At 50.9% G+C, this 13708-nt stretch overlaps 2 protein-coding genes across 2 annotated transcripts; both read right to left on the minus strand.

The window, feature by feature from the left end:
• Positions 1–169: 169 nt before the first annotated feature.
• On the minus strand, positions 170–3025 carry PpBr36_05196 (uncharacterized protein; the record flags this gene model as incomplete). The annotated part of the gene is made up of 2 exons (XM_029892353.1): positions 170–536; positions 591–3025. 2 exons carry the CDS (start codon positions 3023–3025, stop codon positions 170–172), a joined length of 2802 nt encoding a protein of 933 aa, XP_029749639.1.
• Positions 3026–7873: 4848 nt separating this feature from the next.
• Positions 7874–9385, minus strand: PpBr36_05197 (uncharacterized protein; the record flags this gene model as incomplete). The annotated part of the gene is made up of 4 exons (XM_029892354.1): positions 7874–8026; positions 8117–8267; positions 8768–8888; positions 9163–9385. The coding sequence occupies 4 exons, from the start codon at positions 9383–9385 to the stop codon at positions 7874–7876; spliced, it is 648 nt and encodes a 215-aa protein (XP_029749638.1).
• Between the last annotated feature and the right edge of the window lie 4323 nt (positions 9386–13708).

Genomic DNA, 13708 nt, shown 5'->3' on the forward strand with positions numbered 1-13708 from the left:
TAGATTGGCAGACAACAGACCAAAACGACCGGCAGGCCAAAGTTTCTCGCTCGGTCTCGCCAGCGACGTCAATGGTGGTTCTCAAATGTAGAAAAGCCAAACAGATCCCATTCCGTCTCTGCCGAAGGGACGAGAAAACACAACTCATCAACACTGTGGTGCGCTGTGTCTATGCGTGTACCTCCCCGTTGGTAACGCTGGAAAGGGCATCAGAAACCTTTCGTGCCTCGTGGTAATGAGAATCGAGCACTGCGGGATATGGCCGCCTGCTGTTGACAAGATTCTCATAGAAGCCCAGGAGATATCTCACACCAGCAGGGCTTGGAGGCTGCTTGGCGCCATCATCAAGGGCAAGTTGACGGAACTCGGTATAGAGCTTGTTGTTAAACGAGTTGGACAAGAGGTCCACCCAGAACCTGTAGAGGTTATGCATGTCGGGGCAAGTCTCTCCTGGTGCGCTCTTCTTGCGTTGCTCAAGAGCCTGCGAGTGAAAAGTGGAGTAGTTGGTCTTGTTGGCTTCATTCGCACCATCAGAGCTACAAGCTAGTTAGCATATGCCAAAAAGCAGAAATTTGAGAGGTCCTCCCTACCTAGAGCTGTGATTTGCTGAGGCATTCGTCAGGTTTTCGTCTGCGGCTCCCTTGACCGACACACGGGGCTTGTTATCCGCGACCACGACAGTTAAGTTCTCAATGTCGCTGTCCTTGAACTGCTGGAACTCCTCAATGCTTGGTCGCTGCTGAGCCACTGGTGAGAAGTCAGGAACGGTAGCCGACAGCTGATGACCATTGACGGGGTAGTGTCCATTCATGACTGGCCCATGTCCGTAGTGAGAGCCATTGGCAGGGTACATTGGGTAAGCGTGCGGATCCACAGCCGAGTTGGCACTGGCGTTCGGGAACTCCGTGTGATAGTTGGTGGGAGACGACGTGTACATGTGGTGAGGGTAACCATTTCCATAGGGAATTGGGTGTGTGTGGCGATCAATGTTGTGGTAGATGACGCTGGACGGTCCGTTTGATTTGCCCTCTTCGGCACGGCGACTGAACTCGAGAATGTATGGCGTCATATCATGACGCGATCGGACTCGCTCAGTACCGTCGTCGCCAGTAACGTAATCAATCTCTTGCGACTGGGCACATGCCGCCTGAATGAAGTCAAAGCGGGGAGAGAGGCTCTCAACACGGCGGAAACCGGCGATGGTGGTGAGACGCACAAAGCCTTGAGAGTCCATCCTTTGGCGCAGGTAGAGGTCTCCGGCAAGATTGTCAAGACTGAGATAAAACTCGATTTGAGCCTTGAGGCCTTGAACGATAAGTTCATCACCATAGTGTGCGGCAGGATACACCGCCGGGTACGGCTGCATGGGGTATTCTTGGTTTGAAGTTGTAACAGGTAGCGAGGGCATCCTGCCAGGCATGTTTGCTCCGTTGTGTGCGCGCTGTCCATTGTGAGCGGGCCCAGTTTGAGCACGCGAGGGGAACTTGCGGCCGTTTCCATGACCGGAGTACTGGAACTGATTAGAGGCTGGGTTGAAAGGCTGGGAACCCATTCCATTTGCGGCCCCCATGTATCTCTGTCCGTTGGGCCCAAAGTTGCCCTGCTGGTGGTGGCCGGCCCCGTTGTGACCAGCGCCACCTCCACGCCCACGATATCCGCCGCGGCCACGTTCACTGCGACCTTCCCGAACTGGATGGTGGCCATTCTCGCCGGTAGCATCGTGGCCCCTGGCGTGGTTCCTCTCACCTGAGTGCTTACGACGATCCGCGGGAGGGTGGTCTCCGTTGGTAAGCTCTGCCCGCGAGCCCCGAGCCGGAGTATCACCCTTGGGTGGGTATGACGTTGCACCATGTTCGCCCTTGGCCTTGTCCGCCGGCGATGCGCCAGCGGCCTTGCGCGGCTCACGTGCCGAACTATCCATACCCCCTCTCTTGGGAATAGTAGGAGCCTGGGACGTCTGCCTAGTATGGGGAGCTGCAGCATCTCGTGCTCGTTCCTTGGACTCTATCTGGCCCTTGGCCGACACTGCAGTCGTGCTGGCGGGTTCCTTGTCTTCGGAAGTGCCAGATGCGGATGCATGCCCTCCACGGGTGCTTCCAGCTTCGCGACCACCGCGAGCCCCACCACGAGGTCGCGGTTGCTTTGCGTGCTGGCTAAACTGTGTTTCGTATGTATATGTTGGTGTGATAGGGAAATGAGTCCACTCCTTCTTCGGTTTTGAGGTTGCCGAAGCATCATCAGGCTTCTCAGTGGGTTTGCTCTTGCCATCTTCAACAGCCGCAACCTCTATTGACGGCCACGAAGCGGGATCCTGGACTGAAGGAGGGTTTTCCGCTTGCACCCTGCTTCCTCGAGGGGCCGTCCTACGTGATTCGTTTGAAGTAACAGTATTGGTGCGAGATGAGTCGAATGGCTTCTTCGGCGCCCGGACTGCTGATCCATTCTCTGCTTTCTTAGCCTCGGGCGCGGCCGCAGTGGTCGCAACCGACTTTTGTGGCGCCGGGTTCTGCTTGGCGCGCTCCTGCCACACATTGACCGAAGGGATGGGAGCTTCGGACAATTGGACCTTGACCTGCTCAACAGTCTTCAGGTTCTCCTTCGCCCGGTCCTGCTCGTTCTCCTTGGTCTTGTCTTGATTCTTTCCCTTCTTGCCCTTACGAGGTCTTCGTGTATCAGACCCCTTGGACGGAGGCTGAGACTGCGACCCAGCGACAGACACCGCATCGTCACGGGATTCCTGGGTGATTGATCCTACCACGGAGCTCAGCTCCGAGTCTGTAACTTTGACGGTTGAGAGATCTGTAGAATCCTGGAGGGCTTTGGGAATATCTTGCACGTCCGACGCATTAGACGAGGTGACCGACGAGCCGACCGTATTCGTCGTCGAGGGCGGTGCAGAGCTTTCTGGCTGCGAAGTAATCACGGGAGTCGCGACCTGACCACGGGCAGCCTGTGCATAGGAGAACGCGGGAGCGCTCGCCGGCGTATCCGCAGACGAGGCGGGCTTCGTCGATGGGGAAGCCATGACGGATCAAATCACTCGGAGAGTGAGAAAAGAAGAAGAAAAAACAAGAAAAATTTAAAAGTGAATTTGCGCAACTCAAGACACCAACGATAATCCGTGTGCCTCGGCCCCAATGGTTGGGATGCCTCCCCAGCAGTCGTCCGGAGAGGCAGCGGATAAATTCCCCAAGATATCGGGATTAAATCTGAACCAGGTGTAGCAGGGTAAGGGACTGCAGGCGTTGTATTAGAAGTTGCGACTCGAAAGGGCCGATCGCTCGAAAGATGTTTCCGCGAGGGCTTCCGTCGAGACTGACACCCAATCCAAACGGTCGGGAAAAGCCGAGGACAAAAGCCGTCCGTTCCGTTGTGCGAAAAAGACGGGCGAGGGGAAGTCGATCGTCGGTCGAACGATATCGATTTCGTCAAGGGAACGGAGGAAGAGGAGTTGAGGTGTGTTGATTGTTGGAGGTCCGCGGTAAACGCACGAGGAATAACTTGAAAGGACGTGGTGCAGCAGCAAGTCCCTTCTCCGTTAGTCTGCAGACAGCTGATGGGAACGCAAAGCGACCGTGCCGCGAGTCTGGAAGACAGTTGGTAGGCAAGACCAGGTACAGCGTCAAGTCCTGTCGGGCAGCGGAGAGGAAAATGATACCTTACTTAAGTTCTTCTCCGAATCCTGAATGAATAAACACGAGGAAGCGAGGAGGGGAAAAAAGTCTGCGCAAGTTGACTTTGGGTGCAACTCCCACAAAAGACGTGTGAGGGCTTGTGTGGGCAAAAAGTTTTTTTTTTTTTTTTTTCCCTGCACTGGAACTTGGAGTTGGGTTGGGCGGTCGGCAGGTTGGCAGCAGTGGTACCTAAAAATTTGGCCTAATAATGGTGCGCTGCTTCGACGGAGTCTCGTAACTGTGGGGTCCTTTTGGTGGATGCAGTGCCCGCCGCTGGCTTTTGCGCGAATAGATAGATCGTGCGGTTATTTGCTAGCGGCCTTCGGAGAAACTTCCAGTCAACAAAACCCTGATAGAATGCCCCTCTATTACTGTGTATCGTACCCATGAAAAGGAGACACCTTCTGCAGAATATTCCACGGATGCCAGTGTCCTAAGTTGGCGAGTCCCCCGCTGAAGTTGAAGATTGTAAGAAATTTGATATATTGCCTCCCCTTGAGCAAGACGAGTCAGGACAGGTCAACTTTTGTGTCTGCAGGTGGGAGAAAAAAAAAAAAAAAAAAAAAAGAAAGAAAGAAAGAAAAAGATACACCAGAGACAGCGGCAGAAAGCAAAGCAGTTTTCGCCGAATAATGCCAAGTCTAGTTGGTGAACTGAGCTTGAGTTACCAACTACCCCGTAATAAGAAAGAGAGAAAAAAAAAAAAAAAAACTCCACAAGGCAGAGCTGGTTGGTGCTACGAAGCCAAGGCAAGGTAGGACTTGTACTTTGGGGGCGCACCTGGAATCTAATGCACGTTGATGCCCAGTGACTTGCAGGCAGAGGGCGCTGTTGCTGGTGAGTTGTCAGTGATTTTGCGTATTGCAGTGGCTCATACTTGAGGTAGGCGTAGGTGCATGGAGAGTATGAACAGGGGTAATTGAATCGCCAATGAGGGGGAGAGACAGGAGACGAGGAAAAAAAAAAGGTTGAGGCACTGGGGGAAAAGCAAGTAGTTACCTAGAATCACGTCGGCAGGGCAGTGGTATTCCTCAAAAGTTATTACTAGACAACAGTAAATGATTCAGTTTCCCATGTCACTTTTATCCAGAAATAAATCACTTCTTTCTTTATTTCTCTTGTCAGCCAGGCGAAGAGTACCGGACACACCAGCCTATGGAGTACAGAGGCATGTGGACAACCCCAAGTATTGTAATGGTCAAGTACCTGTCTACCTTGGGTGGGCGCGCATCGAGTTTTTCCACAGGATGGTTCGCAATCAAAAACGTGTCAGTCACCACCACACGACGTCCATTAACATTAATCAGGACGTTTATTTTAGCCTAGTTGCTGCCTGATAAAGCACGCCCGCACAATGGAGGGCTCCCCTCCCACCTACGAAACCTAGGTTGTGGTTACGACCTATTAATGGAGTTTTGACTTGAGCGAGGTGGGATTATGTAATTTCAAGTTCAGGCGAGCCAGGGAGTCCAGAGTCGAACAGGCAACCAAACTTTTCCGGAGAAGGCAGGTACGGAGTAGGCTGTTCGATCTGTATTGGGGAAAAAAAAGCAAACTGAGCAAAAAAAGGCACGAGCCATCCGCAGCCACAACAAATCTGGAGACAAAAAAAAATTTAGGCTCATTCTATGCAGCTCAAAGTTTCTGCATTTATAGTTTTCATATGCTCTCTGAGACTCATCATCGTCCATCTTAGTGACTGCAGCTTTTGTCGTCGATCGCATGCGGGACTATTAACAAATTATACAGTATTCAGTATACTATGTATGTGCCTCATTCATTAATATTAATCGGCAGTCGCCCTTATCGATAGGGTAGGTTCCCGTCCCGCAAGACATGGGGACTGGCTGACCCTTGCCGATGTCAGATATGGGCCGCCTCATCCTGTGCGACATTCGGCAGAGAGAATACCGTTGTGATACAGAACCCTTTTGGTTGCCCGGACCAGAAGGTTCAGACGACTTTTCCGAGTTTGTGATCCAAAGTGAGGCTTGCGAGGTGCTGGGTCGCTTGAAGACCAGCTGCACAAACATAAACATCAGATATGATGTCCTTCCTGACTTCGTATTTCGCCCTCGCTACGACTAGTACACCAGCTTCTTCAGCCCTGTCTTGCACACAAGCAGGGTGTGGCTTTTTTACTAGACTGATGGAGTTCCATCCGTAAACTCCTGTTGCTTAGGACGGAGTTTTCCGTCTAATTTTTTCCACTCAGCAAATTGGCCCAAAGCCACTGCTAGGTAATTACGAAGTACTTTATTGCGAACAATCGACAGGCTCCACCAGGAGGCAATCCTGAGCTGTCGCATAATGTACAATCTGACGTCGTCACTGTTGTCCTCAGGATCACTCGTTGCACATGTACGCAAGTGATTTTCTCACTCAGTTCCTGCCCCTTTTATTTCAAATTACTTCATAACTAGAGCAAAACTTTACTCGGGGCCCGCGTATTCTACAGTACGTACCTCGGCGACAGACGATGCGGCATGACCGCATTCAAGGAGACTGAAATAACATGGACCATCTATGCAACCAAGCAAAGGCAGCCTAAAATAAGTCCCGAAAATCTCCAAATACCAGCCAACCCAGGGTTTCCCCGATCCATTTGACATGTACCTCGAGCTCATCAGGGTCCATTTCAACATTGCTTTGGATTACTTTTTATTTTTATTTTTATTTTTTTTCTCCCATTACAATTTCGGAGGAAATCTCAGTGTTAGCCACGCTTCAAACTGCTTTTGTGAAAAAATTTGACTATCGACCAGGAGAGATGCCGTGCAAAGCAGCCTATCTTTCCTCCGTCTACTTTGTTTCTACTTTTTCTTCTTCTAGTCTCCTTTTCAATGAACAAGATTAATCTTCAGCCAGCTGAGATAGGGTCCTGCGTCGGAGTGCATCCGCTCTAGGTAAAAATACGGACTTACATAAGGTACGGAGCACCCGCGAAAAGTAGGAGACCCCCGTAATTATTCATTGACATACGACATTTCACGGATCGCAAGGATCATGGTGCCCTAACAAATAACCGCGTTCATGTCAATTCCCACTTGCACCCGCGGCCAACTCTCGAGAACACTGCTAGGCACCTCAAAAAACTACCAGAGGCCATCTATCCATCCGTAGACCATTAACTCCACAATGCCCTGGCAGACGTTACCAGTCCAAGGTTTAGTCCTCGTATACATCCATTTCGCGGCCTCTTGAACAACAAGGAATGATATAGCTCGCTCAGATGTGCAGTCGTCCTGCTCTTGGCAACACGGGCTGTACGGTGCTGCGTCTCTGGTTGTCGACAGGAAGGCTGTATCACACGCCGGTTGCGTAAGCCAGTGTCTGGACAGCCATCGGGGGCAGGCAGGCAGGCAGAAAAAAAAAAAAAAAAAACGGATCGGCAGTGTCACTCAAACTAATGACGCCCCATTAGTGTCCATGGGCTTGGTTGGTGTGCAGTCTGTTTGCGCTGACCAGTCGCACTGTGGGTGCAGCGAGGGGATTGTAACAACCCCAGAATCCCATGGCAAGCCTTGCTGGTGCTGGCCTTGATGGATAGTATGGCGCATGTCGCACTTTGGTGTTCTGCATCTGAGTTAATGTAAGAGACGCGCTTCGATCTTTGAGGCTCATCTCACTCATTATTCCAGGGCTTCCAGCGCAGCCTTCGATGCCAAGTCGCTAGAAAGTAAGCATAACGTAAACAAATGTGTAAATCAGGTGCAGTTTAGCGGGCGGAAATGATATCGCACAATATTACTATCTGGTGATTTTATAACGTATAGCAGTGGCATTTGCTTGTCTTCAGCCCCTAGAGCTTGAGGGACTGCGTTATTACAAATACCGTTCGGACACGTGGGATGAAACTATGTCGTCTCGCTAGAAAGCTTCCTCATTGACGCTGAATTATTGCCGGAAAGGCCAGCAGTAAAGGGAACACGGCACTTAAGCTAATAGTTGAAAAAGCCTCGTTGGGATCGATGGATGATTCGGAGCCAGTAATGGTTGTCAAGCACACAGCTTGTGTCGATCAGAGTAGTCAGTCGGTAAGCGCAGGGTGTAAAGAATTCCTCAACGTGTTATTGTTTACGTCAAGTCTACTTATCTGATCCGTTTCCCACGGAACATACTTTTACAATAGCATACACGTAGTAAGTGCGGACAATAATTCCACATGAATTACCATAGAGTGAATACCTTCTTCTTGCCTAGCCAGTCATCCAAGCGGCCGCCCGAGAGGCTCCAAAGTTGGACATCAGTCTCAATCCACTGGAGCCCATCGGGAAGTAGCTAACCAAGTACCACACAAGGCACACTAGTTGAATTATGGCCGAGAACAAGGTGAGAATCTGGCTGCGCAGCTAATGGCAGCAAAACGATGCTGGTTAGCTATAAAGTACACATGACCATAGCACAGGTTTGACTGTGTAAGTTTTGTTTCTTTGACTCACCCCAATAGCAAAGTAAAGACTCAAAACCATCGATCCAAGGTAGGCGCCCGTAAACGGTAATCTTGGTCCTGACAACAGATGCTGAATATAGGCCATTGGACCCATCATGGCGGCAAAAGAGCAGAGGAAGAAGACGGACCCCAGAGTCCACCTAATAAGTAAGAGGTATTAGTTAGCGCGCGTGACTCATTGGGGGAACCGCGTCACATGGGTGAAGCGGTTGCTAGTCGCGTCAACCAAGAAACATAAATGTTCCGTCCTCTGAAATAGTAACATGTAAGGCAGAGAGTGCATCTATCGATCGGCGATCCATGACGACATGCAGCAGCTTTTGTCTAAGAAATGCTGCCACGCGTACGTCTGCAGCTATTCAGACATGGACTTTGGCGAGAACCAAGGTAGCGGCCCTGGGCAATGCGTGACAGCCGGGCACTAAAAGATCTCCTGCAGATATGCAGGTCGGGTAGATGCAGGAAGGACGACGAGTAGCGCAAGATGTTGATGGGACAAGAATCAATGCAAGGGGCAGGAGTGGTCATGGGATGGCAGGGCGTTGTACCGTCCACATGGGCATCGAGAAAGGGCTATGAATGGCCAATATCGGATTTGGGCAGAACTGTGAGGAGAAACAGAGGGAACATAGCAACTTACAAAGTCACAAACTTGCTTGGCCGGGTTGCTATCAACGGAAAGAAGAAAAAGCATACAAAGAAGCAGACGGCAGCTCCGATGTTGCATCCTGCAAAGATAAGCAGTCGATCCCACCTACTGACTGCCGGCAGCAAGGCAACACTACGTTAGTAAAACCCTTGATCTACATGATATAGTGTCCACTATAAATAAGAACAAGAGTATACAGAAAGCAAGGTGCCAAAGGGTGTGGGGGAATCTTTGCTCATGTGAAGAAAAGTGAGACACGCCGTGCGGCCTGGTCAGATGTCATACAGCACCATCTGCTGCAGGGGAAGTGAACCCAGGGCAGTGGGATGAGTAGGCAACGTGGAGAGAGAGCAACGAAACGCCGCCACAGGAGCGGGTTGACTCACGGGCGAACCAGCCTTCCTCCTCTTCCCGCCTGGTTGGTGCGGGCAGCGGAGCCCCGGGGCCCTCTGTCGTGGGCAGCCGTACATAGCCACGGTCGCCAAATGGATTGAGGGACTGCAGAGACGATAGTAGTCCGCTCTGCTGGGATGTGTTGACTGGCAAGTCAGGTTCTCGGCGCGACCAACCCAATGAGCCGAGCGAGTCTCGGAATGACTGCGACGCCATTGTGTGAAAGTATATGTCTTTCAATTCTTTCGTTTATACGATCGCTTTGTGTTATTTGTCACAAATAGATGGTTCGGTCGAATAGACGGGGTATACGGGAGACAAGTCTTGAAGAGACTACCAAATGGGTGGATCGGTCGATAGGCAGCAGACCAAGGCAGTGCCGACGGATGTCGGAACGCGCCAGTTATTCGTAATGCGCAGACCCGAAAAGGCTGGGTGGAAGGGTGGGTGGAATCGGGTCTGCAGGTGTATGGTCGCTAGTCAAACCAAGAGTGATGATGGTGGTGGAGGCCAGTGATAGATGGTAGCTGGGAACAAGATGCTTGGCAACTCCAGAAACCCCCGGGCGAAACGGAGACTAGGTAGGCAGGCAGGCAGGTAGTTTAGCCAACGGAACCCTGGCAAAGCTACGAAAAGTCGAGGCGAGTTAGGACATTACCACCATAATTCGTCAGCCTGGAGAAGGAGCGGGAGAACAAACCATACAGAGAGCTATCTCATGTGAACGCGCCAGCCGAGTATGTGGAGATTGGATTCAAGTTGGTCTACCGCGCCGTAGTAATCTTGTCAAAGGCCGGAACGTGGGTAAGGTAGGTAGGGAAGAAACCAGCGCGGTAGCTTATTCCACTACACTTCTACTGCCCGAGAGAGCCGGGATCCTCAGTCGCAAGTGATCACCACTGCGTCAACTAGTTAGTATAAGGGTGTGTAGTATCGTCCCCACTCATGTAGGCCTGGTTTCGGGTGGTGCTAAACGTTGTATAATTGATATGGAACGTCTCGATCAACAACAAACGGAGAGGATGGGTTTGAGTATTGGGTATTGGTCGAACAGGTCATGATGCCCTCCAAATGCGCACCTGGCTGATAAGGAAAAGTGGGACACATCCTCAGGCTGGCACTTTTGATTGGACAGAGAGGCTGTGATCCAATCAACTGCACTATACCCTTGAGCCGGAGGGTCGGGTGGGTTCAAAGCTTAGTGGGTCCAACACGGGCGCCATTCTCGTCCTCTGGATGGCTGGCTCCCTTCCCGACGACGACGCATAACTGTCACCAAGGGCTTGTCAAAAAGATGCGGCAACGCGATCATTTAAGATACACCAATAATACCATGCACATCTCGCGGTGATCTTCACCTCGCCTATCTTGGGGGATTTGCACCCGCATAAAGCCGCTTTTACTTTATAGTCCCTAAAGTTGACGTCGCCTATATGCCTGGTCCGTTTTCTTTTTGGGTTTGTTTCCGCTGCTCATCGCTTGGAGTAAGCGGTCCACCAATAGGCCCGACCTCCCGCCCGTATCCAGGCACTATGCGGCCCTAGTACGCCTGTGGGCGACTGCGTTGCCTTGCCTGGGTATGTACCTACCTTAGGCTGGGAGCACTAGGCATAGCCAGGTCGTGGCACTGCGATATACTTCAAATCAATAAATACCAGGGGCCATGCATGGCTTATTTGAAACGGAAGACTAGACATCCGCACCGATGTTTGTTCAAATTCAAGATCAACATTTATCAAGAACTTCAGTTGGCTGGTAGTGGCTGTACGCTTTGTACGACCTTGTGAGTTTGGGCCAAGTAACTGTTTTTTTATATATATGTTATCTTTTATCACCAGGCATGCCATCGACACATTCGAGGCTGACGGCGATAGCCCTCGCTAAACCCGCACTCCGTAGTCGCCGACGCAAAACACCCACCCCCACCGTATTCAACCCACAACAAATGAGTATACCTGGCTTGCTATTAGGTGACATTTATTGAATATACATATTGCGATCGGGCTTTTCCTACTCCTTTCATCCCTAAATCAGAGCTAACCGTACTGATGTCGGTGGTGCAAGATGTAGCAGACGGAAGCTGCCAGAATAACTAGAACCACCTCACTCCAGGATGGCGTAGTGAACCATGTATGCCGTGACTTCTCCAACACGGGCGGAGTAGACTAGCAGCGCCATGGATGAAGGCGTTGGGGGTGGCGTCGATGGAGACAGGTTTAGTGCACCTCCATGTCTTAGGCTGGCTGACTGGGGGTGTCACGTTGATGCATGGTGCCCACACTTCGACAACAACGTCCACGGCTCTATGTAGCTTCCTTGTCTTGTCTCTGGTGATTTTCGAGCAATACACAGCCCATTGAAAATGCTCCGGTCATACAAAGGCCCTCCCCACCAGAGACATTCCTGGCCATGGTAGCTCCCTTGCGCGAATGCAGGCTTTCTCAAGTGTGGACTTGGTAGGTACACTGTCTCTCCCCCACTCATAGTTAGCGGAGGTACCAATTTACTTACCGTTTGTGATAACATCTGGTCCGCGCTATCTCCATATTTCCCAGTTCTTACCAAGACGTGTGTTGATGAGATGGTGGTGAAGAAGGCCCCCCTTCTCATCTTCTCGCAAAGGCCTTCTCACACCAACCTCCAAGGAAGTCAGAAGACGTAGACATAGATAGGCAGGGGTGTGTACATGACCCCAGTAGATGATGCGTTACAATTTTTTTTTTTTAAAAAAAAATGGTTGTTTCTACTGGGGAGTTGAAGCCCCGTATATAATCCGTAGTGTTTCCTCCGTGTGTTCTTTGTCGCGGTCAGAATATGTGCCTTCTGTCCTGCTTCTGCATCCGCCTCTCGCCAAACTAGAATAGTGCCTCGCTGTGCATGATCCGACGCATGGAATTTCGGGTCGGCTTTCAACGCCCCAACAATTTAAGAATCATTTGAAGAAACGTAAACTACGTTACAACAAGCTTCCGATCGGGCTTTGGTGAGGTAAGTAAAGTCTAGTCACTTGTGTTGGTCGCTTCGTTGTTGTTGTCGCTGCGGTTTTGATATGAACTAAAGGTTGAGGCTTGGTATGCTAACTGTGATTCCCCATAGACGTTTTTTTTTTTTTTTAATCTTGGTCGCCAATCCAACAAGACGCCAAAGCAAGCAACGTACCACAGCATCCAAGGTGTCCCACCGCATACCTTGGAGGAGGACTATCGAACACAGCGCTGGGACTTTGGTAGAAAGGCTAGAGTCGGATCTGTTGTCAAAAGAAAGAGGAAGAGGTGCGGGTCAGTGCATCCCCCCACCTACAACAATCCCCCTGCTTTTCTTTTTACTCTGCCTTGCCCCGCGGCGTCTGTGATGGGAGATTTGGAGTGGAGGAGCCAAGCAGGAATGTGGAGACCGCGTCCAGCCGGCATCGCAGAGCTCTGGTTAGGTTTGATGTAACATCAGGATTGGAGCGGCTTCCTTGCTAACCTGTTCGATCATCTTGCAGCAGATCGCTGCGAGCTTACATAACGTAACGGCCTTTCGCTTTCTTCTCCGCTACTTGGGCGTTTTGGCAACAGCACATCATATCACATCACCCCGGTTCTTAATTCTATCCAATATCGGGACAAACTAAATCTCGTGGCATTTCTCAGCAATTGCCTAGCTTCGGAAACCCAGACAGACACCTCGGACTAGCCCCTGGGAGTGAGCGCGTATTCAAGAAGAGAAGGGAAAGGAACTTTGTCGACCTACTTCATACACACATCCCTAAGGTACCAAGAACGAGGGGAGTCATACAACTCACGCCGCCTTGCCTGCCCTACATAGCGGACGTACATTTGTGACTGGGGACACCCCTCTTCTTTCAAATACACAAGCAGGCTGAAATTTGGCGCAACCAACAGCCAACAAGCGAATCGCCCAGCCTTTTTCTTGTTTCTTCTGGCCACCTCCCGTCAGGTTGACATTCCTACCCCTGTCGCCCGGACATCGAGAAGCCTGGAAGGAGATTATCCGACGAGACGAAGGTATGTCCGACCTGTCCAAAAATGGCTACAAAGCTCTTCTTTTTCTACTCTTTTTTTCTCTCTTCTTTTCCTGCATTCAATCACTTGGAACCACCTACCTAGTTTTGCATCGAGGCACTCGCTGTCTCTAGTTATTTCCGTCCCCTCCGATACCGGTGCTGCAGGATGCATCCCTAGGACAGGACGGTAATGTAACTTACACGTACACACAGCAGTCAGTCCCGTTCAACGTCTAAAACCAGTCTTTCTGGTCTTTTCAACGAAAAAGGCAGGGTATGTCCCCGCTATTAATTTATTGCACTTGCACCATTTCCCAATTTCAGTGTCTAAATACACCAGACGGTGTCGTGTCCGTCCTCTGCACACTGACAGCATCAATCGTCCCAACAACCCTTTCGCGCGGCGCAACACTTCCTTGTCAAAAGAACCGCCGTACTGACAGCAGCCTGACAGCGCAAAAGTGCATTCGTGCTCAGTTCCCCCAAAGGTCCGCCCACAAGTCCGTCCACCACCACGCGCCAGCACGCAT

The sequence above is a fragment of the Pyricularia pennisetigena genome, chromosome 6 (genome assembly GCF_004337985.1).
Source record: "Pyricularia pennisetigena strain Br36 chromosome 6, whole genome shotgun sequence".
Taxonomy (NCBI): Eukaryota; Fungi; Ascomycota; class Sordariomycetes; order Magnaporthales; family Pyriculariaceae; genus Pyricularia; species Pyricularia pennisetigena.